The 27,063-nt window shown below is 42.9% G+C and overlaps 3 protein-coding genes across 22 annotated transcripts in view; 1 reads left to right on the plus strand and 2 right to left on the minus strand.

The window, feature by feature from the left end:
• Window positions 1-230: 230 nt before the first annotated feature.
• On the plus strand, window positions 231-1,088 carry LOC108036187 (uncharacterized). Of its 2 annotated transcripts, XM_050888231.1 has the most exons (5): window positions 236-246; window positions 382-408; window positions 468-552; window positions 605-752; window positions 815-1,088. In XM_050888231.1, the coding sequence occupies exons 2-5, from the start codon at window positions 406-408 to the stop codon at window positions 912-914; spliced, it is 336 nt and encodes a 111-aa protein (XP_050744188.1). In that variant the 5' UTR covers window positions 236-246; window positions 382-405; the 3' UTR covers window positions 915-1,088. The 2 variants fall into 2 exon arrangements, with proteins under 2 accessions (XP_043948320.1, XP_050744188.1); XM_044092385.1 differs by having other exon boundaries at window positions 231-408; window positions 608-752.
• LOC108036338 (serine/threonine-protein kinase N) overlaps window positions 910-27,063 on the minus strand; it is a 35,171-nt gene continuing 9,017 nt past the window's right edge. For 2 of the 15 annotated variants that reach the window (XM_017112384.2, XM_017112385.3), the window contains exons 3-12: window positions 16,972-17,293; window positions 14,603-15,144; window positions 7,379-8,683; window positions 5,707-6,384; window positions 4,041-4,250; window positions 3,288-3,917; window positions 2,854-3,225; window positions 2,686-2,793; window positions 2,481-2,621; window positions 910-2,418 (exon numbers count right to left, since the gene is read on the minus strand). In XM_017112384.2, coding sequence (XP_016967873.1) covers window positions 2,275-2,418; window positions 2,481-2,621; window positions 2,686-2,793; window positions 2,854-3,225; window positions 3,288-3,917; window positions 4,041-4,250; window positions 5,707-6,384; window positions 7,379-8,683; window positions 14,603-15,144; window positions 16,972-17,293 — 4,452 coding nt within the window. In that variant the 3' untranslated portion in view covers window positions 910-2,274. Of the gene's footprint in view, window positions 2,419-2,480; window positions 2,622-2,685; window positions 2,794-2,853; window positions 3,226-3,287; window positions 3,918-4,040; window positions 4,251-4,314; window positions 5,033-5,706; window positions 6,385-7,378; window positions 8,684-14,602; window positions 15,145-16,971; window positions 17,294-17,633; window positions 18,462-19,674; window positions 19,735-21,445; window positions 21,636-24,162; window positions 24,540-27,063 lie in introns of those variants that run through there. The other 13 variants (XM_017112382.3, XM_017112380.3, XM_050888224.1 and 10 more) reach the window with 13 other exon arrangements.
• LOC108036340 (uncharacterized) lies at window positions 8,946-12,704 on the minus strand. Of its 5 annotated transcripts, none has more exons than XM_044092383.2 (4): window positions 12,555-12,704; window positions 11,348-11,768; window positions 10,855-11,286; window positions 8,946-10,797 (listed from the first exon to the last, which is right to left on the minus strand). In XM_044092383.2, exons 2-4 carry the CDS (start codon window positions 11,576-11,578, stop codon window positions 9,184-9,186), a joined length of 2,277 nt encoding a protein of 758 aa, XP_043948318.1. In that variant the 5' UTR covers window positions 11,579-11,768; window positions 12,555-12,704; the 3' UTR covers window positions 8,946-9,183. The 5 variants fall into 5 exon arrangements, with proteins under 5 accessions (XP_043948318.1, XP_050744187.1, XP_043948317.1 ...); XM_050888230.1 differs by having other exon boundaries at window positions 11,348-11,736; window positions 12,535-12,704; XM_044092382.2 differs by having other exon boundaries at window positions 12,535-12,704.

A 27,063-nucleotide genomic window follows, 5' to 3' on the forward strand; every position in this document is an offset into this window, starting at 1 on the left:
TTTGAGTTTTTAGCAAGCATACAAATTTGCATGTTTTATAAAGTAATGCAAATGTTTCAAAAGGCTTTTTGACAAAATTTACATAAATAACAAAGAAAATATAAGTCTACAACTAGTCTTGTATATATTTACCTACGGAAATACAGAACCCGCGCCATATTTTGAAATATGCATGCGTTTTACAGCACTATTAAAATATATAAACAATTGCATACAGTTGACAACCCTACTCAGCAGCTGTTAAGAGTTTGTATAAAAAGAAATGTTGCAGTCTAAACTTAATTATTAAAAAAGACAAGTTGTTATAATAGAGTGATATATAATAAGTGTTACACCCTGATAAGTAATTATTAATAGAAAGAAGTTTAATATTCATTACAGTTCTTCAATCACAGTTTTCCAGCCATGGTAAGCCATAGCCCACCACCGGCTGCTCTCAAACTGTAACGCATGTGTTGCCTTTCCAGTTGGAACTGGATGACTTCAAAACTGTGAGCCCAGATGATTTAACCGCCGCTTTGGGTTTTCAAATTTACAAGGATTTGAAAAATGGTAAATAAAATAGAACTCCCTTTAAAAATCATAACTAAAATATAATATCCAGAAGATCAAGGTGCCGATTTCAAACCAATCTATGATGAGAATCTGAAAGTATTTTATTTAATGGAGAACGATAAGGCCTGTGTACCCGTTCTTCACACAAAGGATATAGACTTTAAAGTACTAAGTTTATTGCAGGAAAAACTGAAAAGGTGAATTTTAAAAAAAATTTCCAGAAATATATAAGTTTCTAACCAAGTTTATTCCAAAACAGCCATATATTTCTGGCCATCGTAGACAATACTGTCAATATATTATACTACCAAATTAACGATGGTCTCAGCGGCAAACCAGTTGACAAAAACTCCATTTAATAGCGATAGATACATTTATTCAAAATCATATCATAAATATAAGTTACAGTCACAACTTGAAGCTAAACAAAGTGACTGGACGCGGACCAATCCGATCTGACAGATTTAAAATGAAATCGACGATTATAGCCGCAAGCTGTGGGCCTAATAATCATAATAAAACTGACAATAGAAGATCTGGTTTGTTTATACTCGTTTCGATTCGCATGAGGGCTGCACAATCGTTATCATAATTGTAATTATCAATAATTATCTTCACATAATGATAGCTTAGACTACGTTTCAAATATCGATTATTACAAGCTTAAATAAAAACTAAAAAATTACATTAAATATAGCATAGATCTGAGGAATACAACGATCCGATCGTATGCCATCTGTGGACTCCGAAAAAGCCCTAAAGTCAATCGGTATTTTGTTTTTTGTATCTTTTTATCCGGTTTAAAGCGTACCGCGCATGCAAGCAGATCGTTTACCATCCTCAATCTACCGTCGAATAAAAATGCTCAAAGCAATACAGTTTCTTGTATAATAGGTATAATAATAATAAATAACAAATGTTCGCGTGTGTGTATATGACGTAAAAAATATGTTAAAATTATAACACAACTCGGGCAATGGGCTGGGGAGTTGATAAAAGCGCAAGGCAATTTACAGAGCTTACATGTTAAAACTGTAAATATAAATTAGTTTCTCTCTCACTTTACTAGATCAATATGTCGCGTAGAGAAGGTGAGCTCGTTTAGCAAGACGATTCCTGGGATGTGCATGCAATATATGTATAAAATATATCCTTTGTTCTTGTATGTCGATTATGAAAATATGTTGCAACGGTTGCTCTGGGGTGTAAACATCCTCCTCTCTCATCTATAAAACCTATTTAGATGAGGTCTTTGCGAAAAAACTGTCCAAAACTACAACTTTGCTTTTAAGGCTTTCCTAGGGTTTGTCAGACTATTCAATGTGTTCTCGTATTAGGAAACAGAAACGACTCTATTTGCTGCTGTACAGTGCTACGATAATGTGGGCGATTGTTTTGAACTGGCTGGATGGATGATTGCCTTGCCAAAAGGTGTGGTCAACTAGGTAATTTGGTTTATGTTGGTCTCTCGGCCGGTGAGCAACACTCAAAAGTTCTCTCATTATTAGATAGATTTTCTATATAGATATTGTTTATAAATATAAAGGTCCTGTATCTGCATGATCATCAGTATGTCTTCATGTATAAATATTGAACTCACATCGACTAAACCAAGTAAAATTACTTAAAACCAACTTCGTACACATGTAAAAGCAAAAGGCAAAGGCTATAACGATCGGGCTAGGCCCATTGGTGAACCCTTGAACTAACAACAAGCGCCTAACACCATTCGGCCGTGTAGGAGAAGTCCTGGAAGAGCACCTGCTCGTCCTCGGTCAGGTGGCGCGGCTCCTTCGGCGGCGTAAGCTGTGCCTTCTCCGACGTGAACTCCTCGTCGAAGTTCGACACATCCTCCAAGTGGTTCTGCAAAGAAGTTATAGGCAATGTTAATAAAATGGTTATAGAAGTTCAATATTTCAACGTACAATTGTGGGCACGAAGGGAGGTTTGACCTTGCGCAGCAGCAGATCATCCCACACAATCGAACGGAAGAATGCCTGCTTCTTAACATCCTCCGCATCGCGTTCCGAGGATCCCAGACGCCTCTCTGGATTCTTGCGCAGCAGCTGTAAGATTATGAATTTTAAATTAGGGCTTTCCAGTAGTTTCTTTTGTAATAAGTTAACTTACCCTACGCATCACGGCTATGGCTTCGAGTGAGAGGAAGCGCGGATAGCGCACCTCATCGTTGACAATTGAATCGAACACCTCTTCCTCGTCGTCACCAGGGAACGGGGACTGCAAAAAAAATTCAGTTGTGCATTATCTATCAAAGTTTGTGGTTCATTTCCGACTCACCTCTCCAACCAACATCTCAAAGATCAGCACACCCAGACCCCACCAATCCACAGCTCGTGTGTACGATGTTTCCGTGAGTACTTCGGGTGCCAAAAACTCGGGCGTGCCACAGAAAGTGCCCGTGCGATCTCCAAAGCCCATGCCCTCCTTGCACAGACCAAAGTCCGCTATCTTCACATAGCCATCCGTGTCCAACAACAGGTTGTCCAGCTTCAGATCCCGATAAATGATCTTGTTCTCGTGAAGATACTGCAGGCCCAAAACCACACAGGCGGCATAAAAGACGGCTCTGGGCTCTAGGAACACGTCCGTATGGATGTGCATCATTAAATCTCCGCCGGCGGCGTACTCCATTACAAAGCATACGTGTTGCTAAGGTGAAATAAACAAAGGAGGATTAGTAAGCAATCAGTATTGTGTGTTTTTTGGCTTACCTCCGTCTGGAAGCACGAATACAAGTTGACTAAGAAGGGATGACGCATGGCATTGGCCACCTCGAAAATGCGCTTCTCGCTAAGCAGCGACTCCACCTCGTCGCGGGCGATGATGTCGCCCTTCTTCAGCGCCTTAATGGCGTAGTACTGGTTGTTGCTGCGCAGCTGCGACAGGATCACCTTGCCAAAGTGTCCGCGTCCCAGCACGCTCAACAAACGGAAGTTGTCCATCGACAGCATGCCGGCATTGGGAGGCTGCTTGCCTGCTCTGCCGGCCTCAAGTCCTCCGGATTCCCGGTACTGCAGACCGCGGGCCACGTTCCTCCGCTGCTGCTGCTGTTGTTGCTGATTGGAGTTGCTGTTGGTGGAGGAGCTGAGTGAGTAAACTGAAGCCGCTGCCGCCGCCTTGGCCACATTCAGCTCATACTGGTTGGCATAGATGGGCTGCTGCTGCTGCTGTGCTGGCTGCTTCTCCTGCCGCTGGGCGGGCTGCGGGAATTGCGGAGCACCAGCGGCCGCGCTGTTTCCGTAGATAGTCGGAGTGGGTGGCTCCTGGATGATGGGCGAAGACTGCTGCACATACTGCTGCTGGCTGCCGCCCACATAGAGCTTGCCCAACTGTGGTATAACCTAGGGCGAACAAGAAAATACCAATTAGTTCTGGCAGAGATCAAGGCTTAGCGGGTAAGACATATATTAGTGGCTACAACTTGAGAGCTTGGCGAAACCTTTTCACTTATTTGCCTGGGTTACCTGCTGCACTTGGTCTTCGGTTTCTAACTTTTCAACTGTCTCGAGGAGAATACTCTCAACACAGGCTTCGGATACTTTTCTAGACTGCACCTCTGCCACCGGCTTAATCTCCGGCTGTGAGTCCGGCTCGGCCACCTCCTCGATCAGGCAACTGGTCGTCCGGCTGGCATTGATCGGTTCGAGGGTAATATGTACAAGGCTAATGCGGGCCTGCAAGAGGAGGGGGTTCTTGATTGGTCGGTCGGATTTGATTGAACCCACGAAACACACATACAGCAGGAGATGATGGTGGGCTGGCACACGGAAACAATTGGTTGATGGTTCGCGATGGGGACAAGTCAAGGTAATGGAGCTGATTATGAGAGCGCTGCTGCTGCTGAAGCTGGACCGCAAACATCTGCCTCAAGACCTGGCTGAGCGCATGGAAGGTTGGCACAATCATGACGTTCCTACATTTCGATCGATAGCGATACGATACGATGGGATACTTGGGCCAGATGGCTAAAACCGCGCCGGCCAACTGAAGGCGAACAAGTGCCAAAGTCATGACCAGAGGCCAGGCAGGCATTTGCGTCGTTGTTTTGGGTCTAAAAATGACCGACGAAAAGGAAAATGTGACAACAGCGCACATAACGATGGGTACATAGCTTGGACACATAGATACAAAGGTAAGCGAACACAGGGACAAACATCTTAGATGAAAATGGAAATGTGGAACGCTGACGTTGCAACGTGAGGGGCGGGAAAACGAGGTGTGGATGTGGGTGTTGGTTGACAAAAATTAAAACATTTCCCGACCATTGGCACGTGAAGCGGCGCACTTTCGGGTGTCCCTCCTTCAAGACCCCGTTCCCCTAAAATATCTGCTCAACTCTTTCCTCTGATCTTACCGCTGTCATTCGCCAGAAGCGCGTCTATTTAAAGAGTCTAAAATTGTCACTTTCAGCTTTTATTTCGCTGTGATTATTCTTGTGTTTGTTTCAATCGAAAGTGTGGATATATTAAGTAAAACGAATCGAATATAATAATTTATGACCATATCTAGAGCTCTCAAGTTGTGGGTCATTGGAACATAAATTAGAAAAATGGTTTAATAACTAATTCTAAATCAAACTAAGCTGTGCAGTTTACACTTATGCCATTTAAAATTGCCAAATATATGTCAATATAACATTTAAAGCTCTCCAATTATTGTACATTAAATAAATAGCTATTTATATTAGGTTTGCTAAATATGTAAGGCATTATCTACATCAACTAAATCATTAAAAATTGAACATTTATTTAAAACATTGTTATTTAAACGGTTAGTTACATTCAAAGCTCAACTTCTAGTTAGTTTAACTACACATAAATTAGTTTTTGGGGTGCTTGTGAATGCGTTTTTTGATTACAGTGCGTATGTGTGTGTTTATGAGTTCAATGTTTGTACACATTTTTTGGGACTTCGAAGGTTATATATTTTTGGAAAAAGCCAAACCAGAAACACACACACATTGACATTGAAAGAAGAAACAATTAACCCAACTGGTGGCAAAAACACAAACAAAAGATGTAAGAAAATCAAAAAAGAAAGTAGGGTTAGTGAAAAATAAATCAGTAAATCAGAACTCAGAGAACAGAGATTAAACCGGAAACCAAACCAGGAAATGAAAAACCTCCTAACCTCCACACAGAAACGATCGCCGGCACTGGAACTGTGGGTGGAGTGCAGCCGGCTGCCCAGGTTATCGCTGCTGCCCCGGTACAGATACTCATCGTCGTCCTCGGGGTACTCGACTAGTGGCGACGGTGGCACCGAGCGGTCCTCCTCCCGGCCACCCAGCAGCACCACGGGCGGCAGGATCAGGACCGGGCGGTGCAGCTGCTGTTCCACAGCGGATGGTGGCTCGGCACTCTGGGCAGGATGTGGCTGTGACTGCTGCTGCTGCTGCAACTGAAATTGGTTGTGGTTTGGGCTTTGGCTTTGGCTGTGGCTGTGGTTGTGGCTGTGGCTGTGGCGGGCGTTTGAGCTTGGCATGATCTGATTGTTATTGCTGGCAAGCGGTGGCGGCATAGGTTGTACAAGGGTGGTTGGCAGCTGCTCCTCCTCTAGCTCTTTCTGTTTCTCGCACAGATCCAGGATCGCCTGCCGCTGCGCCTCCTGGAACTGCTGCAGACGCAGCTGCTCCTGGCGCTGGCGCTGCTGCAGCGCCTGCTGTTCGGTCTGCTGTTGCTGCAGGAGCAGAGTCTCCAGCGCACCAGGATCCAGCGACATGTTCTGCTCCTTCAGCAGGCGACGCAGCGTGGTGGGACGCGAGTCCAGATCCGAGAGGAAATCGAATTCGTGCAGGGCATCCTGCAGCTGTCGGCGATTAACGAAATCATGACGAAACGGAAACGGAAACCGAGACGGGCACACAAACACACAGAGACAGAGAGAAAGTAAGATGACGGCGGGCCACAAAAAAGCGCAATGCAAAGAGTATTGACAGATGAAGAAGATGATGAAAGGATGTTCAAGGCAAAGAAAGTACTTTCCTCGAAGATGGATAAAAAGAGATAGAAAAAGCAAGGGAAATGACGTTGATGAGTTGAATGGAGTGAAAAACTAGCGCCCGGAGAAAAGCTAAGGCGTAAACTAATTTCCGTTAACGATATCCAAGTTGTTTTGCAAAGAACTTAAGTTTATATATAATAACTCGTTTAAAGAGCTCTTCAAAAAACTCATATATCTCCTATCTTACGAAGTTGCAATACCTAAGAATTTTTGAATGATAGAATTGATTACTAAGACAAAAGACTACAAGAAAATTAAAATTATATAAAGGAAAACTGTGCCTTTTTTGTAAATTTATGATTTGAAAAATGTAGCTATTAGTTGGTTTATTAAAGACATCTTTATATTTTTTTAATAAAATAAACTTTAACTTTACTTTTAAGTAACAAATGAGAATGGTACTCAAATCAAATAAAAAGAGATAAAGCAGGCTCACAGTATAGAATAAAAAGCAAAGGAAATCTATTGAAATAATCAAGTAGTTCTCTGCCAGTTTTCGCGATCGATGAAGGTTCTGCATGGAGTTCGAACGCCGTTCCAGATGTACATATTAGAGAAAGATATAATACAAAACCCACACCAAATGCCCAAATGTGATGATTGTAAAGATCTGTTGTGCGTGTGTGTGTGCGAATGTAAATAGATACATGATAAGGTGGGCGGAGGAGCGGGTGGCAGGCACAACGATCAAACCAGCTACGGGTATACAGCTAAGTACATACGCAGATCTTTATACAGGGTCGGTCAAGTACTGACTATTGAACTGTACACGGATCTCTAGAACAAGTGGTCCACTTACCTCCTGATCCAGTATCGGAGTGGTCGAGGCTGACTTGAGGACGGGTGGGGGTGGTGGCGCCGTGGTGGGTGCTGCAGTGCGTCCGCCCTGGATGCTCTGTCCTTTACTGGCTCCCGGCATCTGTAGGCTGAGCGTATTGGGCCTTCCGGTTGCTCCGGCGGCCACGGGTGGCGATTCCGGAGGCAATACACTGATGCCCTGCATATGCATGGACAGGGGACGCATTCCACTCAGGCCACTGGCCGCCGGATCCGGATATTCACCCGGGGTCTCCACGTGTTCATGTATTCCTGCATCCGGATCGAATTCCAGGTTCTGGGCCTGCTCTCCTGGAGTGTACGGCTCCGGTTCCACTAGTGCATCCGAGGAGGGAGTCCTCGAAATCGGCGACTCGGAGTCGCGGGATCCACCAACCACCATGGGAGAGCCACCCGTTATGGAAGATGCAGATCCCACCGATCCCATGTGCACATGATTCGGAGCATTTCGCTTGAGCAGACGACCCCAGGTGGCCACGTTGATGTTCATTTGCTTGGCCCGCGAGATGTTCTTCGCCTGCTGCCTGTTGAAGATCATACGCTGGCGTCTCAGCTTGGGCTTCTGAGAAATCATGGGGTTCAAGAACTTGACCTCCGCGAAGAGCAGCCCCTGCGGCTCCAGCTGCAGCGCCATGCCATGTCGCACATCGTCAATGAACTCCTCCAGGCGCAGCACCTTCACGGCGCACAGAGATCTCCAGTCGCGCCAGTAAACTCCAATCTCCAGTTCACGGGAGCGGTCTAGATCGATGGAGAAGCGCTGATCCCAAGCCTGCTGCGAACACGGCTTCCACGAGGTCTGGCCCACTGTGATGTTGTCCAGCTTGATGGCTGCCATGATCTCTATGGAGGTCTCGTCCTTAACTGAATAGCTCTTCGAACTGCTGCGCGAGGTGACGCCCTTGACGAAGCTCCTCAAATCACCGGGACTGGAGTTGTTATCCTTGTCCCTTCGCGAACGGCCGGGCACATCTTCTAGCAGATCTTGGCATCCCAGTAGACGAACCTCTAGTTTTCCGGTGACACTGGCACAGCGCCCCAGAGAGGAGACCGACTGGTAGGGCTTCCCACCAAGCAGTCCTCCTTGGCCGGTTTGCAGTGACGTGTAGGTGACGGGAGCGGGGGATGTCGATTGCTGGACGATCTGCAGCTCTGTTTTCAATAGCTGGGCGGCGGGCGAATCGACGGGCAGCTCCTGGCGACGTAGCTCCAGGGAATAGCGCAAGAGATCTAGTTTTCGCGACGACTCCGACAAACGTCCATGGGCCTGGGTTTTAAAAGAAAAGTTATTAGTATTTCGAAAACATAAAACAATATTCTATTATTTCCCTTCCTGTACACAATTGTAAAATTTTTGCCTAATTTCTACAAAAACTTTCATTAGAGATAGGATTTATCAACCATCATGAGAAATATTTAAATATACCTCGGAAAGATATCTCTTAATTCCATATGCTATATATAGTTTTATTAAAAAACTTTTCTCCAATCCCAACCGCTTAAAATATTAAAATTAAATATTTTCTTGATTAAATCTATTGTTTTACTTTATTACAACATTAAACTGATTCAGCGCACAATTTGTGATTTGCGTGAGGAACATATTCGCTTACATGGCTTACAACTAATCGAAAGAAAGTTTTTTTTTGGGTTCGGACTTGGGGTTTGTGTTAATTGGAAGCGTATCAATCTGAAAAGCAATGTGTTAAATGCAAGCCTTAAACAAAGAATAAGTAGTAAATCCAGGAGGGTTCAGTGTTGTATCTACTACTGTGGACGCCTGAGAAGGGGCTTCTCGCCCAGGGAGAAGGCTCTGCCGCGGAGCTGAAACCGCTCAGCCAGCCAACGTTGACAGCTCTCACACTGGCAATTGGGATTCTTGGTGGGACCCACATGATGACCGGGTTTCCTCATGGCAACCACATTGCCAAAGCGACGTGCCTTCTCCAAATGCTCGTGGGTGTAACCGGAAACGGAAGTGGAGGCTTCACTTGCGAGACTCGGACTGTCGCGTGATATTTCAAAGCGTCGCACTGGCAGTGGCGAAGGCGTCACTGTGGTCCCAAAAGTACTGGCCGATGTGGTGCTGGGTGGCGCCTCACTGCCGCAACGCACCACTGTGGTGGCGACGGACAAGAGTTGAGGGGAGCTGCGCTCTGAGGAAGGTGATCCGGAGGCCACCTGCACGCTGAGGTTATCGCGTGCCTCACTCTTCCACCGGAAGCTGGGATGGAGTAGGCGGAACGGATCCGTGGTAGCGGCTGCAGCGGGTTGAACTGGAGCCGTGGCTGGCGGAGTTGGTTGAGCGATAACGCCTGGTCCGCCTGGTCCACCAGTTGGTCCAAAGAACTGCAGAAAACCTGGCCGATTGCGCGGGAAATGCGAGATCTGCTGCAACTGCGACTGCCTTCCCGGATATGTATTAAATCCATTGGCATCCGAGAAGCCATCCGACTCCGATGGGATGGTATCGCTGCGCTGGAAAGAGCTGCGTTGCGACTGCACCTCCGTGATCGTTTGCAGGTGATGCGGGGATGGTGCTCTCAGATGGGTTTGCGTGGGACTCTGGTCTACGGAGTGCTGACGGGACCAAAGGCGCTCCATCTGGCTTATGCGCAGGCGGTCTAGCGAGTTTTCATAATCAAAGCTATCGCACTTGGTCAAGCCGAAGGATGTGATGGGTGTGTCTAGGTCGTCTGTTTCCTTCCATGACGAGTCCACGCAATCCGTTCCGCCCATGACACTCGATATGCTGCTGCAGGTGGCATCCCTCGGCATAGTTGATCTCGAAGAGTTGGGGTATGTGCTGCTGATGGTCTCATCGCTGGGCTGACGCATGTATTTCTGGCGGAGATTAGCCAACTTGGCCGCCCGCTGATCACCAATGTGTTTGCGGAACAGCAGCTGCTTGGACTCGCACACTTCCTCTGCTGTGCTGCATTTTGTAATGGCATGACCCAGATTTAGATTGTCTGGCTGTTGGTTTTCCACTTGTTTCTTTGCCTGATTTTGAGCCAAACGCCTGGGCATGGCTCCTCCAGAGATTCTTTGATGGCGCAGCAGCATCTGTTCGTTATCCAACACGGTTTGCGGAGTGGAATTCGAGTCCAGTTCGTAGCGCTTGCTCCCAGCCAGCTCGGAATCGGAGGAGCTGGAGACCTCCTCATCAGCCTGCCTCTCATCGTCCGCCTCCTCCTCCTCATCTCCCTCGGATCCCGTGCAGTAAACATCGATGTGAACAGTGCGGGGTTTCTTCTCCCCCAAGTTGGGCCCTCTGGGTGCTGCTCCTTGTCCTATGTGGCCAGCTAGTGGTGGTATCCTTGACATGGAAGCCGATTTGAATGTAGACGAGGGTGTCGTGGGCGTGGGCGAGTAGGTTGGCTGTGGGTTTTGATAGATTAGAAAGGAAAGTAATTAACTGGGGAATTCAATGCACACCACATAAGTGTTAGCCTCCTCCGCCTGCCGCTTGCTGGCAAAGTTCATCAGCGCCTCGGTGGTGGCCCTTCGTTGCTCGTAGGCTGGACGTCGCTTGGCTGGCTGCTCCTCCGTGTCACTTGTCTGCGAGAAGGCATCTCGAAGCTGCTGGGCCCGCACTTTGCTGTGGTAAACAAAGGGTTCATTCACTGACCCAGTGATTGCCCCTTCCTGGGGCAGGAAATCTGCCACTGCGGACACCATAATGTTGCAGGTGCTCCGGCAGCGTGTGCCACACACTTGGGCAGTGGCTCCGGAAGGAGCCACATTATCGGTTGCGACCAGTGGTTTATTAAGAGCCCGGGAAGCATGTGGACTACCGAAGGCCGAATCCGCATTGGTGGTGGCCGAGGAGTTTGTGGAACGAAAGCTGGTTCCCGCAGTAGCTGCAGTCTGCGAAAGGTTTGCAACAAGTGTTAATTGACTCTGGTAGACCAGTCCACACTCATTTTACCTTGTCCACATCTTGCTCTGCTTCGGGTTCCTCGCAGGGTGTACACCATTTGTAGACCACGCGCATTGGGTGCACTGCCTCCGGAGCACTAAACTCCTTTTGCACAGGCTCACCGGCTCGGGCAAAAGTGAGATGTGCTCGCACCGTCCACTCGGCGGTCAGTTCGTGGGGCAGTGGTACCTGCTGTCCCGGAACCGCCCCCGGAGTGGTCGTGGCCGTGGGCGTGCTCATGGCTCCCTACACAGTTTTTGTGCGATTGCAGCAACAACACATTTTGGCTGTGGTTACGGTGTGGCTCAAGGTGCCATCCATAGATTCATAAAAATACACTCACGCACTATATACTACATGGATCTGCATGTACGTCACACACGAACTTTATATTCTTGCTAAAAATATCGAGAAGCCGTCTTGATAGTTCCTATTGTCGAGCAGAATTCAAACAAATATTTATCATAAGCCAACGGTTACGGTTGAAAATGCCCATGGAATCCTAACTATTAAATGGTAATTTTATATCAACAATTGCCGTAACATCGCCACTGGTTGTTTATAATAATTTGCAACTTTTTATTTCCTCTGAATTTTTCGTATTTTAAACAAATTCAAGGCATTCTTTGCCATGTTTGTATTACACGGGGTTGCACATTAAGTTCGTTAGGATCTTCCTTATGTTTCTAGACTTTGAACCTTTCTATATTTAAAAAAATTAATTATATTCTGGTTAACAAAATCATTTTTCACAGGCAGTTTCAACTGTATAAATTGAGTTTTCTTTTTTTTCACGTATTTTTAGCTTCATTCAGCCAACGCACACACATTTTTAACGCGGGGAGTTAAAAGATGGATGGGGCGGAACGGAATCACTTTCGGTTTTTCTTAGTTTTTGTAAAATTCGTGTTTCTAAATTTATGTGATTTTATTTTTAACATGATCTCTTGTTCGTTACGCTAAAATTGCAAGATGACCCCAAAAGCCAAATCTGGGGGATCGCGCGAGAAGAGCGGACAATCCAAACGGAAAATTACGCAATTTCAGGTGGAAAAGAGCGAAGAAAACCTGCTGCACACGCTGCGTATGCGTAATGTCGACGAGCTAATGGCAAGCTCAGACTTGCAGCCCCACTTATGTACACTGTGTGTGTGGCGTGCGTGCCTTTCTCGAGTTTACGTTGATTAGTTCATTACTTTTATTATTATTTCATTACGCATTCATAGAGTTTTGAGGCACAAAAAAACAAAGGAACACGAACGCGATGCAAGACGCGGCAATTAAAAAAAAATTATAAAATATCGGAAAACACCAGGCGGCGTCGCACGTAGCCAACGGCAATCCAACTCGCACTGAACGCCAAGGAAAAGCTGCTTGGGAAAATTCGCCAGAGAAGCGAACATATGTACAGATGTACGTATATGCACATCAACAAAACGGCGGCTAACAACAAAATTTCCCCCACATGCTGGCCATAGAACTTTGCGCTCCGTTTCTTATGATGGTTTTTTATACGTTTGTCGTTTCTGCCCGATCAAACAGAGGCACATACAGATGCACAGACGGGTTTATACGTCAGTATAGCCAATGTTTGTGTGCCAGCGGGCAGCATAGTTCTAAAAATGTTTAGCAAAACGCTTCCAAATGGCCAAAAGGGCAGCGGCAAAAGTTCTGTGTTTATTGTTTAGCCGATCGTACAATAAGTTCGGCGATATTTAGATGCACAGCGAAAAAAATGTGCCTCAAATACTGATCAAAATTAAAATTAAGATGCTTTTAAATAAATTAATAAGTAAATAAGTAGGATCAGTTCTTTCAATATAAAACTAATTTTTAATCGATTAAAATGGAAAGTAGTGTTTAACATCAATTTTGCAGACTAAATCTCTGCCATCTTGTATTGGGTTCGTTAAGTTTGATAGTTTTCTTATGCCTTTGTGACTGATATAATGGGCTCGATAATTCAGAAAGTTATGTTTAACATCAAGTAGTATCAGTTCTTTAAATAAAATGACTATTTTTTATTACTTTAAAATACGATAAAGCTTTGGAAAAAAAAGAAATGATTAAATTTGCGTAATCTTTTACTTGGTTCGTTAAATGAAATTGTTTTCTTGTGCTTTCCCAACGCACTGCTACTGAGAACTTTCTTATTTCTGCATCTGACAGATGCAACCGCAAGGCAGAACAAATAAATATGAGAATGGGGCCTGCAAATAGAATATTTAGGCCACAGCCCGGACAACATATTGTTGTAGTAGCTGCCGCTGCGGAAGTAAAGTGTCTGTTCATGTTGAATCCAGAGACAAAAACCGCATGAGCAGCATCGGTGAAAAGATAAAGCACAAAGAGGGGAAAAAAGTGAGTCTGCCACGCGACAGGAAACGCATACATTGGGGAATACTACAAAAAAACGTATCTCTTCTCTTGCATAAATGCATGGTGAAATACTGTGAAAATACGCTCGTTTTGCGTATATTTTCGGACTTCTTTTCTGTCAGCACTGCTATTAACTGAACAATTTCAACATAAACCAAAAACTTATGCCAAAATTATTAGGGCAGGCCCTGAGCACACTTGCCAAATCATTTTTCTTGGGCCCCAGTAATGGCGACGTTCCACGTCCATTTAATTAATGAGACGACAGTTAGTGGCAGAAACAAAAATGCCTCGAAATTAAAACGAAATCGGACGAACAGAGAGCGTTGAAAAATATTCAAGCAGCCGCATAATTAGCTTTTCCTCCTTCCCGCTTCCCGTTTCACATGACGTTGCCGCAAGTTGGGCAAAAATCACGTATACGCACGGCCATATCACATATGAATCATACGTCGTGTGGCCATATGGCAGCAGACACACCTGATCCGGCCAAACGGGGGAGCACTTGCAGGGATCTACGGGTACCTGGCCACCAGCCAGCTCTAATTAACTCGGGGATTAGTATAATTTGGGATGCTCTAAGAAGCTTATTTTTTCGTACCAGGTTGGTAATTTTAGTTGAAAGTAGAGATGTACAATGCTCATAATAAAATATTTGCGGTATGGTCAAACATTTTAAAAAACTATGTTCTTTGCTATAAGAACTCTTATTCTTGGGAACCCTTTCAGAACATAACACTACATATATTTTAAAATTATATAAACAAATCATACTTAAATATATTTTTTAAAGATTTTGGAGAAAAGAGTAATGTGTACAGAAGGTTCCCTTAAAATATATTGAGCTATCTGCCCCCGAAATAGTAAAATGCACTTGGCACTCACCTCTTGCAGCGCCTTCTTGTCCGGTGCCCGATTCGCCGTCTGCAGCGTGCGGATCACATTCTTGGCTCCATCGACGACGGCCGCCTCGATCCGCAGTCGATGGCGCAGCTCCTCGATCCGCTCCTCCAGCGTCGTCTCCAGGCTCGCTGGCTGGCTGCTGTTGGTGCCGCCAATCGTCTGCCCGTGCTCGTCGATCATCTGGCGCGAGGCCTTCAGGCGATCGGCCTGCTCGCGATTCTGTTTCACCTTGATGATGCGCAGGCGCAAAAACTCAATCTTGGCCTTCGAATCGGCCAGCATCTGGTGGGCTTCCGCCAGCAGCTTCTTGTCGCATCCAATGCCCAGCGACTGGATCATGTTCTCCGCCCCGGTCTTCACCTTCATCTCGATCTGCAGCTGCTTCTCCAGGGAGGCGAGCACTTTGTCATTGGCGGTGGCCGGTGCGCCGCCATCGAGAGCCGTGCTTCCGCCGCCCAGGCCGCCAACGGCTCCTCCGCTGACCAGGAAACCGCCATTGGGATCAATGCAGGCAGTTATCGATTCTGCAAGAAGTAAATGGGAGTTTTAAAAGGGTTAAATATAAGTATTCTTGACTAATTTTAAATCCTAAAATATATCTATTTAATTCCAGTTTTAAAAGCTTTCGTGTGCGCTATACATGTAACGGCAGAGGTTGAGCAGAGATTTTCCCCAATGAAGGGAGCATGAGGACCCTAGTGATAAGAATAAAATACCCTAGTTTGCACTAATCATATCCCCATTTCTTGTATTTGTAAAAACTAATTATAATAGTTTTGATAATAAATACAAGGCAATAAAAACATTTTAATCAACTTATCCGGTGTAAAGGCAAGGCCTTGTAAGACCCGCGATAAGAACACAAATTACATTGCGATTTAGAAATTTTTCAGGCCAATTTCACAATTTTCTGATATGATGAAAGCGGGTTTGTAATGTTTTTCTATCTATCAAAATACATGCAATTTCCGTTAAGTTTATAATTGGCTCACATAAGTAAATGATTTTAGAAAACAATTTAAGCCCACACCATCGCTGATCGATAAATTGCCAAACAAATAGCTCGAAAGCTTGCCTTTTCAATTTCCCTGGTTTGTTTGTCTAACTGAAAATACATATATGTATGTGGTGCATGCACCATCCATCTATTCGAGGAGAATGGGCATTTGTGCTGCATTCTTTGACAGCTGCCAAACATGTCAATCGCTTGGCATATGGAAAGTCGACTTTGGCGCCACACAATGCAGCCTGCGGATGGTTCTTCTGGGTCGGATACTATACTTCTGTTCGGGGGATTGGCCAAACACGGAAGCAGATAGAAAGAATGTCGGAGCGCTGTCTCCAATCGAAAATGTAAACAAACCGAAGGTAGCACATTTCACGCCAGTTGTGTCAATAGGTTGGATCACATAAATTGAGTAAAAAGAAAAGGAAATGAAGAAAACATTTCGTTTGTCGCCAGGTCTATCAGAAAGTGTTTTGTCAAAGATACGAGGGCATATATAAAGCGATAATCAGATCTTTCACACCCAACACAATGTTTTTTTTTAGTTTTTTTAGTTTTTGTCACCATGAAGCATTATGAGATGGGCCAAGAAAAGTGTGGTAAAAGCAAGTGCGTGACACAGACTCGTTAAAGACGGACTTAACCATTCTCAAAGACCTGAACAATTTCAACATTCGGCTTTGATTGAAGATACTCTTTGTAGGGAGTACTTTCATTTTTTGAGTTTGCTTTCTGTTGCTAAGTTTCTGTGCTTGAAAATGAAAAAATATTTTATTTATTTATTATTTATTTTTATTCCATCTTATAAACTGATTTCTAAGATATTTAAAACAATTTAATTCATAAAAATGACTAGTCGTACTTCTTCCGTGTAACATCTTAAAAATATCTATTATAAAACCGAAGTAATTAAGTTTAAACTTTGTTTTTATAGTTATTGTTTTTGAAGTATTTATGTTAATTAATTACATTGTGCCACAAGAAGTTTAATTAACTAACAACTTCCCCCCAAAGACCTTAACTTCATCCTCTGCCCAAAAAGGTATTTCAACTTCATTGCACTGCCGAAACTTTTGTAAGTACTTTGTTTTGACTGTAGCTTCGTTAGGGGCCCCGCCCCCTGGTTGCGCCCTTTGTTTTCATTGGGAATACACTTGTCTCGTTACACTTGCCCACAAAACTTGTTGCACGAAAACATACCCAACTTTTGCTCTCGTATAATTGCAACAGTTTATGATTGGCTTTTCGAAAGTTTGGCTTTTTAATGGATTTTCGAAACGAAAAGCGAGACAGCGCTTGAATAGAGTTACCCAATCCCAGCGAGAAATAGCAGACCAGCACTCACCTTGTCCATTGCTATTGACGGCCGTGTTGGCCGATGTCAGGAGGATTTGGCTCTCGAGCTCCTGCAGCTCGGACTTCAGTTCGGCCAGTTTGCTTTTGCTCTTCTTCACAAGAACGGCCACATCGCTGAGGGACCGCCGGTCCTTGGCCACCTCGCGCAGCTTCTCGGCGCCCTCCTTGATCTTCAGCTCCTTGCGGATCTCCCGCCGAATGGCCTCCTTGATCTCCTCCAGCCGTATGGACATACAGCTCTCGGGCAAGTTCTCTGTGAAACCATATTTGTGACTGAGTTCGTACAGAACGGGATGCTTGATGTATTCGCCCTGTGAATGGGAAGAAAAACATTGTTAAATGTATTTGTCACCCAAAAAATTAATGCGTTGAAGAATGATTCAAATTATTCATATTAAGGGGCTTGAGAAATTTATCATTTAGTTCAATAATTTGTTTTTAATAGTGGAGTATTTTCTCATTACAACAAGAATAGTGATTATATATTTTTTAAGATGAAAAATCCAAGGGTTCTATATAAATATAGCTATTACTTGTGCATAGTACACAGCTACAAAATTGTAATAGTAAAAACTATCTTAGTTCTATATAAACTTCCAAAAACTCTCTTTAAGTCCGAAATAATTGAGCTCCTGCAGTTCTTTAACTCACTTGTCCAGAAATCTCATAGTTGGAACCATTAACCGAATCGGTGTAAAATATGGCACCGCCAACACTGTCACCATCTTGGTTGAACTCATCGGCGTCTTCGGGACCAAAGACATTTGTGACCAGTCTGTTCCACAGACCACTGTTCGACCGTCGCGCCGTCGAGTGTTTACTGTGCCGGCGGGGCAGGGAGTGGCACTTCCGGCGCGCACCCCCGCCCTCCGAGGCTGATATCGAGGCGGAGTCTTCGCGATCCCGCTGGCTGTTCGGATGGATCATGCTGCGGATTCTCTTCACCAAGCGGGACATTATTCACTCGGAGTTCTTGTTAAGTCGTCGGGTTTATTACCTCACTTTGGTCATTTTACAGCCGTTTTGTGTCCGCTGACAAGTTCACGGTAATTAGCTGGAACAGCCTGACCCACAAAAAACACACACTTTTATTCACACGACTCCAACTGCCGTTTATCTAGAAAATGTTTTTCCCCTCCGCCGCCGGGTTCTTCTGCCTTTTTGTGCCTCTTTTTCTTGTAGTTCAACAAGTTTCTTTGGCTTTCTCATTAAACGGTTCTCGATCGCTTCTGTCTGATAGGCACTCAGTGCAATGCGGCTCGAAACACTCGCTTCTTGGCCAGGAAAAGTCGACAAAGGTGTCACTTGAAACCGGCGAACAAGCCGACGATAATTGCTATGCAAATTGGAATTCTAATCGATCGACGACTTCAATTGAATGTCATTGTCTCCGACGATACACTTTCTCATTGAATTTATGTATCAGAATGTTGTCAGGCTTTCTGTTTGATAGGCGAAAGTTGGCTCGTTTGGAAAGCCAGTTGGCAACAAAGATTGCAAAGATTTGAAACTCTTTTGTTCTGTAAACTGTTTGATTTTGCGATTGTTCTCATTCGGCTTCTGTTACCCAACTGATGAAAATATCAAAACAACTTTGAGGCATTACATAACTGAATTAAGCGATTTTAATCCGACTGAATACACAAATTCAAACGAAATTCCGCTGTACACCCTTTACTTAAGTTCAAGTTCATTCTTATCTGTCAGAAATATATAATCGTGTTTTAATGTTCCTGAGAACAACACACTCAATTGTTTAACCTTCCACAAATTCTGTATTTAAGGGCCGAATCGCCTGCACATATTTACAAAATGAGCCATAGACAACAAAAGTTGCCCCGTTGGGCTATCGATTGAATAAGTTTATATTCAATTCCTGTTGAGACCTACGGTCTGCAAAACATATGCATATATGTGTTCGGCCAAACAAAGTGGCAAGTGCAGAGAGGTACAGAGTAAAACAATGTTCAATAAACAATTGTTTTGGGAAAGCTTATTGTAAATATTTTTAAAACCGTACCAGCACTAATACGGCTAGCTTTGCTTGGAATTTTTCATTAAGAAGTGTCGCGAAAGGGAGATAAATATATTTTGCAATTTCTTTTAGTTTATAAAGTTATAGAACACAAAAAAAAGAACATCATCCGTGTGAAATTTGTTTAGTCATAGTCACTTATATATTTTTCATTCTAATAACTTTTGTCAATAATAATAAGTCAATCGACTTCACGCCATTGAGACCTTCAAAGTTTATAATTTTCAATTTCCAAAACTCTTAGTCACGTCTTAGTTTTTTGCTTATCAACTTTTATCAATAGTTTTCATTGATTTTCTGTATTTTTAAAGCTATTTCGGCCCTGAAACTTTTTAGTTATTTCCCGAGGCGCGCTTCCACTGAAAATGCGGCCCTGAGTGGCAGAGAAATAATAAAAGAGTGCGTAATGTTTTCTTATCAAAGAACCGGGCGGGCAACTGATAAGTTTGGCGAGTAACTTAGAATTCCAGAGTCTCTTGTTTACGCCCACGGAAGTTGGCGTATATTTCACTTCACGATTCACTTTTCCACCCACACACTTGTTGGCAGTTTATTTATTTCACCCCCTCAACAAGGGTCGTTAATTATGCCACTAGAATGACTGGCACTCGAGAGATAATTATGTTAATATTTGCAACACTTGTTGAGATTAATAACCAATAATTAGGCGACACCGCTGAGTCACCGCTCTGGAGCTCCGGCGGGAAATCGGAATTAACTACGCCCGTCTATAGCCGAACAGTTACTGAGAACATCCACCTTATAACGAGGGTCTGGACCTGCACCGGTGTGTGTGCGAGTGTGTGTGTGGCTGTGGGGTGTTGTTTGAGGGGGGAAAAATCGAAAAACGAAAAGCGAATCGTGACGAGCGGCAGTCGTTTTAGCAGCAACAGGTTCGTTCGCCGTCGATAAGCTCAAACCACGCAACTCAATTCGCTGCGAACGCAACCTTGGCTAATGCCGAAACATTTGGATCCCTTTGATGGAGCTGGAAGATGGAACAAGTACCTTTGAAGGGGGATAATGCGATTTTAAGTCGGTCCTGCTAATTGCCAATTAGGTGGAAATCAAAATCGACAGAGAGCGGCTAACTGCATCAAACAGGCAACTCGAACGAGCCAGTTGTTCCCACTTAACCACCCACCTCCCAAAGGCTCCATTTAGATAGACGAATCACCAAGCAAATCCACAAAAGGCACAGCGAAAAATATATTTGAGGTCGTATTTTATTATGATAAATATATCATTAAGTCTTAGGATGTTACAGATATTTTTAATGATTAAGTAATCTTTACAACCTATAATCATCGTTTTGTAGATAGTATCTAGTAGATACATCATATTTAGAAAGACGATCCATCAAGACAATCCATAAAAGACACAGGAGAAAATGTATATGAGGTTGTATTTCATTATGATAAATATATTATTAAGACAAATATAAAATTTTATTTTAAAAACTTATAATTCTCGATTTAAAGATACACAATATTTTAAATTTTTACTTAGATTAAAATTGTATTCTTATTTATTTGTACTTTATTGAAAATGTATCAGGTTATTCGGATAAATAACTTTTTTGGACAATGCATTTCCTTCCAAAGCAAAATGTACCTCTAGGGCTTTGTATTTTGCTTGAGTGCGACTTATGTTTGCCTGGGAAACGTAAGTCGCATGTGAAATTTTAGCGGGGCATTCTTGAAAACATCTTGATGATGATAACCGTAATAAAGCCAAATGAGATTGCATAACGTGATTACAGAAAGGCGAAGGAAAATGCAAGCCCAGCATAGCGGAGCAATGGAAAAAAAACTGACACAACATACTTGAATAATCAGCATAATATGCGATATAGCGACATGTTCATTATACGTCGGGATTCGGTGCGGTTGCATCGAGACAAAGGCGATATTTAAGCGCTACATGTATAATGTCAGCAGCTGTCTGAGAAAGTTGCACAAAAATGCAACACAACCCCAGGGGAATGGGCGGAGGCGGTGTCAGAAGACTCCAATAAATTGTTAACAATTTATGAATTTCTTTTTGACGCAGGCCGCATGGGTGTGGGCAGAAAATCAGAGGGAAATTACGGAGAGAAATGGGCGGAATAAGTGAGAACGTTCAGGCTTTGCGACTTACTTATCAGCTTCTCTGACTTAATTAGCTAATTAACCGAGGCTTAACAGATAGTACAGAGACATTAGACTCTAATTGTGGTAATTATTTTGAATAATGAATATTTCCTGTACGTTAAGAGAGAACTTTTAGCTGCAGGGGGAAATCTTTCCTAATCTTTTTGGTATCTTTGGTATAATAAACAAAACAAGATACTTTTGTTTCCTAAACATTTTTCATGTAACCAATCATATTTATTTAAAAAACCATAATACCTTAATCATTAATTTTGCAAATACCCTTCAATACATACGTGTAGATATCCCTTGAGGCGCGAACGTAAATCCTTGAGGAACACCATATTCATGGTCAATGCCATAATACGGTTTACACTTGTTTGCTTACGTTACTTTACGCAAACGGCATTTGTTTTGGAACCCATACACCGAAAGTTACACATTTGCAGTACATTCAATTTGAATTTCTTTCTTTTCGTTATCTCACTGTGGAAATATGCGAAAAATTGTATACTCATTTTCCAACAGAAATATCGCACAACGCAAAAATCTGTCGCTGTGGGAAAGCTGGCCAAATATTTGTCACAATAAAAAGCACCAGGCAGCCACTTCCACGTCTATGGATTCATCTCATAGATACATACACACGTATGTATGTATATATACAGATTGGGGATATTTCGAATATAAAAAGCGGCGATGTCAAGGCGCTGCCAAGACGCAAACTGCAATGCCAGGGCGGAAAAACGCTCCGCTCAGTTCGGGCGTAAAAGCGATTAGAAAGCTTTTCGATTTGCGCACATAATTTCGGAAAAATAACAGAATTCGCATTTGAAATTGGCATGCAATTGCAAAAAGGGAGGCGAGTGCGGACAGATATTGACACGTGTGCGCCTGTGTATCCGTAAGATACATTATGTGGGAATATTTTCTCTTGGAAAACTTCTACAATTTTCGCTTAGGACAAACAAATTTTCCATTTACCTGCAACGAGAAGAGGAGAGAGAAAACATTTATTAGTATATCAAGTCGGAGTAAATTCAGTTAACTAATGATAATGATGATGGACCACTTTGATTCGGCCCGCGGCAGTTCATAAATTGATAATTGGCGCCAGCTTTGAAGTCAAACTTGTGGACTGGGGAGGTTAGGGGTGCAGGAGGAGAAACACCGACCAGTGACCAATGGGCAATGGGCAACAATGAAACTTACGATTTCTAATCGGTCGTTTGCCTCCGAAAGAAATACTACAGTAAAATCACAACGTACACAGAGACGAGCCTGCTACTTGAGCCCCAGTATTGGGGTATTCGGCGGGGCAGGAAACACCGAAGCGTTTGCCGCACGCACATGAAATCAAACCGAAAACAAGGTCGCCAGCTATATAAACTCCACGGGCATACACACATCATCGTAGACATATATCAACCCATAGTATACCCTTGGCCGATCCGATGCTTTTTCACTTGATCGGCCCACGCACGTCCACAAAACACATGTGCAGACGGGGGATATTTTTGCTTTTATTATTTTTATTTTTTTGTGGTTCTAGTGAGCGATTTAATTTTCGCACTCTACATATACGTACATAGGAAAGGTACATTTTGTGGAATTATGGAGGTGAAGAATAACAAATGCCCTATTATTATTTAAAACATTCCAGAAGTATCTATATTTACACATAATATAAAATACTATACTAACAATAATATATTAAAATATTTTGAATTCATTAAAAAAATAATTCCACAATTTAAAAAAGGATGCTTACCAAAAAAACTCTATAAAGTATCTAACAACCAGAGACTTTACATAATGACTGTAAATATTGTAAGTATTAACAAGACCAAAATATCTTATTGATTCTCTTTTGATCTATTTTAAAATTAGTAATAATAATAATATTCCTTCAAAGTTTTATGTTCAATAAGCAAAATTCGTATTTCCTTTGACCATTAATAAATAAAAAAAATATCCATTTCACTTTCCAAACCAATTAATTAATCATGTTGCCCGGCTTCCTCGAAATGAGGTGCCAAAAAAGCACAAATAACTTGACCATTTATAGAAGAAGACTGCTTAACAGTTTTACCAGGTACAAACTGGCTTTGTTATTATTAGTGTTTCTGTTTTGGTTTTTTTGGACACACGCCTAAACAGTCCGAAATCGATTTTGGAATGAGACTTTGCATTACAAAACCCCAATGACAGGGGAATTGAATTGGAAATGAGATTTTTCCGAGTGTCAATAATAAATTTTCCAAAAACGCTTAAAGGCAGGCACTGCTCATTATGGCATATGTGGCTGGTGCTGATGAATTTGTTTAGTTTAGTTGACAACTAAGCTGTCAACGCTTCTTATTTCGTATTTCATTTTATTTCACTTTTTTTAATTTGTAATTCGAGTTCGACCCAATATGGAAAATGGCTGCGAGAGGGGGCTGATAGAGGAGGGGTTCTGACCCAGTCGCATGGCATTAAGGCAAAGCCATAGAAAGGCATCGACGACTGTGACAACAATACTAAAAACGACGAAAATTTTCATTTTTCTTCGACGCTTCTTTTTTCTCTTAACGATTTTTTGCTTATTCAGCACATGCAACAAGTGAATTTGGGTTAAGCCTCGGCAGCGTAAGTACCGTAAATAAAAATAAAACCAGCGAAAGAGAAGCCTCGATGGCCGCAACGAAATGTGGCAAAATTAGAACGAAATGCTCGGGCCGCTTGAAACTGAAAATCGATTTTGGACTGGTCTCGAATTTTAATTGATTGTCACTTGGATTTTCACTTTTTACCGAGCGATTGGCGCTGGCAAACGAAATATAAAAGTAAAAGAGAAATGGAATTTCACCCAAGCGCCGCGCCGTGCATCTGTATCTGTATCTGTACATCTGTATCTGTGGCTTTTATCTCTCGCCTTTTGTCTTAATTATTAACTAGAAATCCGCTGAAGCCGACGAAGAAGCCGTAAAATAAATGGTCCAAATCGCGTAGATTTAGTTTAGCAACTTACACTCAGCTCAAAATCGGCTAATCCCATTGCGGTTATCCCATGTATCTTTACTGGCACTATCCGCTGGATGCGTATCTGTATCTCTGCACTCGCGTGGCGTGGGCGTGCCTCTCGAAATTAAGGACATTGACATGGCCAAAACGCATTTATGTGTGCGTCATCCGTTGGAAAACACATATCTTTTTTTCGCACACCCGAATGATGGAAGAAATTCGAAAATCACCAGGTAGTATGGTATAAAGGCTGCGGCTTCCCAATTTATGCAATTCGCCTCTGCTGCACGCCGCTACTTTCACACACAAACAATAACAAACGAACCAGGCGAAAGAGCCCAAGAGTCGAACCGAACCAGCGACACAACCGGCTTATTCAGAGTCCGCGAGCGCAATAGCGAACTGAGGAAAAGCACACAGACCCAAAGCCCGCAGCTCCGAGCCGAGAGATATGTGTTTGGGGAGAGTGCCGGAGAGAGGCTTCAAGAAGCGTGAGAGTGCCAGTCAGAGATCGGTTAACTTTAAGAAACCCTCAACCTACTATATGTATGTATTACCTCAGAGGACGGTTGGTTTTAAAACCCTCCTATGTTGGTAATTTAATTTCGAGATTTCAGGATAGTGGAGATCTCAGGAATACAAGGAATTAAAGATTGCTCATCTATGAAATAAATTCAGAGGAAACTGGAATCAGCTAGAAGGCTGGAGATTTCAGACCTCGGAATAAAATTTGTTTTTATATTATCCACCTGCATCCCAAAATTCATAACGATCAAAAGTATAATTAAGGTAATAAAGAGAGAATTTAGTTTGATATCTTAGTATTTAAGCCATCCATTTTTAAAGAACTACTTACTAATGCTTTCAACAGTCTCAGATACATATTTTTTAACATATTTAATTAAAGATTATGGATCATATGAGTCAGTTTTTTCTTAGTGCACCTCCATTAAGTGATGCTCCAAAAAGAGTATGAGTAAACTGCAGAGAGAGAGATAGGTAGAGAGCCCCACTGAGAGTGCGCGGCTGAATAACTGCAACTCAAGTTTGTTAATTGGCTCCGCTCAGATTCTTTTCAATTTTCCTCTTGGCTCTATCCCCCCAGCCCCTCTCGTTCCGTTCTTAACTCTCCCATTGTGCCAGTTCTGGGAATTGTACAGCTATGTTTGATTAACATTTGAGAGAGATCCCCGCACCCCTCCCAGGCGAAAGAATAAGCTCCTCGCATCTCCGATTTTCAGACTATTATGAAACTGTCACACATTTTAGTTGGCCACGACTTTTGTTTATTGTTTATTCCGGAGAATAAGTCAAAAGATAAGCCAAGTGTCGTCATTTGCATAAGCACCGAAAATAGCTGGAAAATGGAAAAACGGGCGAGAGAGGAAATGGGGGAAATTCCATGGCTCAGCGTGGCGCCGCTTCAATTAGAAAAATTCTTTGCCCAGGGCTTTCTCCAAGCGAGAGAAATTCTTTCGCCCGAGGCTGCCATTTTTGTGGAACAAACTATTTAAGAACGAGATGGGTTTCAACATTTGTTTTTACAGTGTTGCTTTTAGCTATAGATGCGACTAGAATACCTAGGAATTATTATATAAGACCTAAATAGATCATTCGAGGCTTGAAGTTCGTTTATAAAAGTTTCAATATTTCATATTTAATTTACACTGAAGGAGCATCTAAGTACATTATTTTTTAATATTTATAATAATGCACTACATTTTAGGAAGCACTTTATTTTTTAAATACAAATAAAGTTATCTTTAAGTAATAAATTCCATAAAATATATAAAGCTAAATCAATATAACTATTATCTTAACCCTTGCTTCTGTTAAATAAATTTAAATTCCACCTGAATGAAATGGAACTGAGGGCCGACAACCCTTTACGAATACAAAAAAGGAGAAGAAGCCCTGCAACTGAGTGACTAATTAGATATCCACACCCCAGAAGGGTTCTCCTCTTGCCCACATTTACCTCTTACCAACCTTTTAGGCGGCCCTGACTCACCCGCCTGACCCATTGAATGTCTTTATAGAAGGGTTTTCGGAATCGATACGTGTGGGTCGCAGTGGGGGTGTTTATTTCCCGATGCCACACTGCACAACTCGCTTCGGGAAAACGGAAATTGTTTGGCAAAAGCCGAGACCGGATGTCGGATGTGCTGCCAAAACGAAAAACCGCAAGCCAAAAAAGAAAATGTGGCCAATGCCAAGTGCAGCGACTGATAAGCGCTCCGCTCGCTCGGAAAAGCGAAACCGAAATGCGGCAATTAAGCCAAAAAGCGTCGAGCGGCGAATGCGTCATGCCAGTGTCGCCCAGCCCACGTCGATCCGAGATCCCAGAGGTTGACAAACCCAGCTCCCAAAACGCCGAACACCGAATCAAAACACCATAAAGACTGCCACGCACTCGGCTCGAAAACAGCGCCCAAAAAAAACTCGCCCAGCCGACAAGTCAACTCAGCCAGTTTCATCATAATTACAAGCCCCTCTTACAGCTCCTTTCCTCCAAACCGAAAAAAAAGAAAAGGAAAAGTGTCCAAGCTGAAAACCAAGATGATGAATACCTTATACCCTCGAGAACACCCAAGGATTGCCCAATAATATCTGTAAGTGCATGGATATTATGCAATCGATAAGATATTATTTATAATGATTGGTACATAAAATCTGCTTAACCTTAAAAACCTTAAAGTACAAGGCATTACCAATGAAAAGTTGCATAAGCTGCGCTATCTTTTAGATAAGATCTGTAATGAAATGGAAATGGATTTGGATATTTCGGGAAAGTTTGCCGCATTCGGCCGGAAAATGAGTGCCTGTCAATTATGTCATTATGGAGTTAGGGGAAACGGAGCCAAGAACAATGCCAAAACTAAGTACTCTTACCACATGGCAAACGAAA

Source organism: Drosophila biarmipes, chromosome 2R, assembly GCF_025231255.1.
Source record: "Drosophila biarmipes strain raj3 chromosome 2R, RU_DBia_V1.1, whole genome shotgun sequence".
In the NCBI taxonomy this organism is placed as follows: Eukaryota; Metazoa; Arthropoda; class Insecta; order Diptera; family Drosophilidae; genus Drosophila; species Drosophila biarmipes.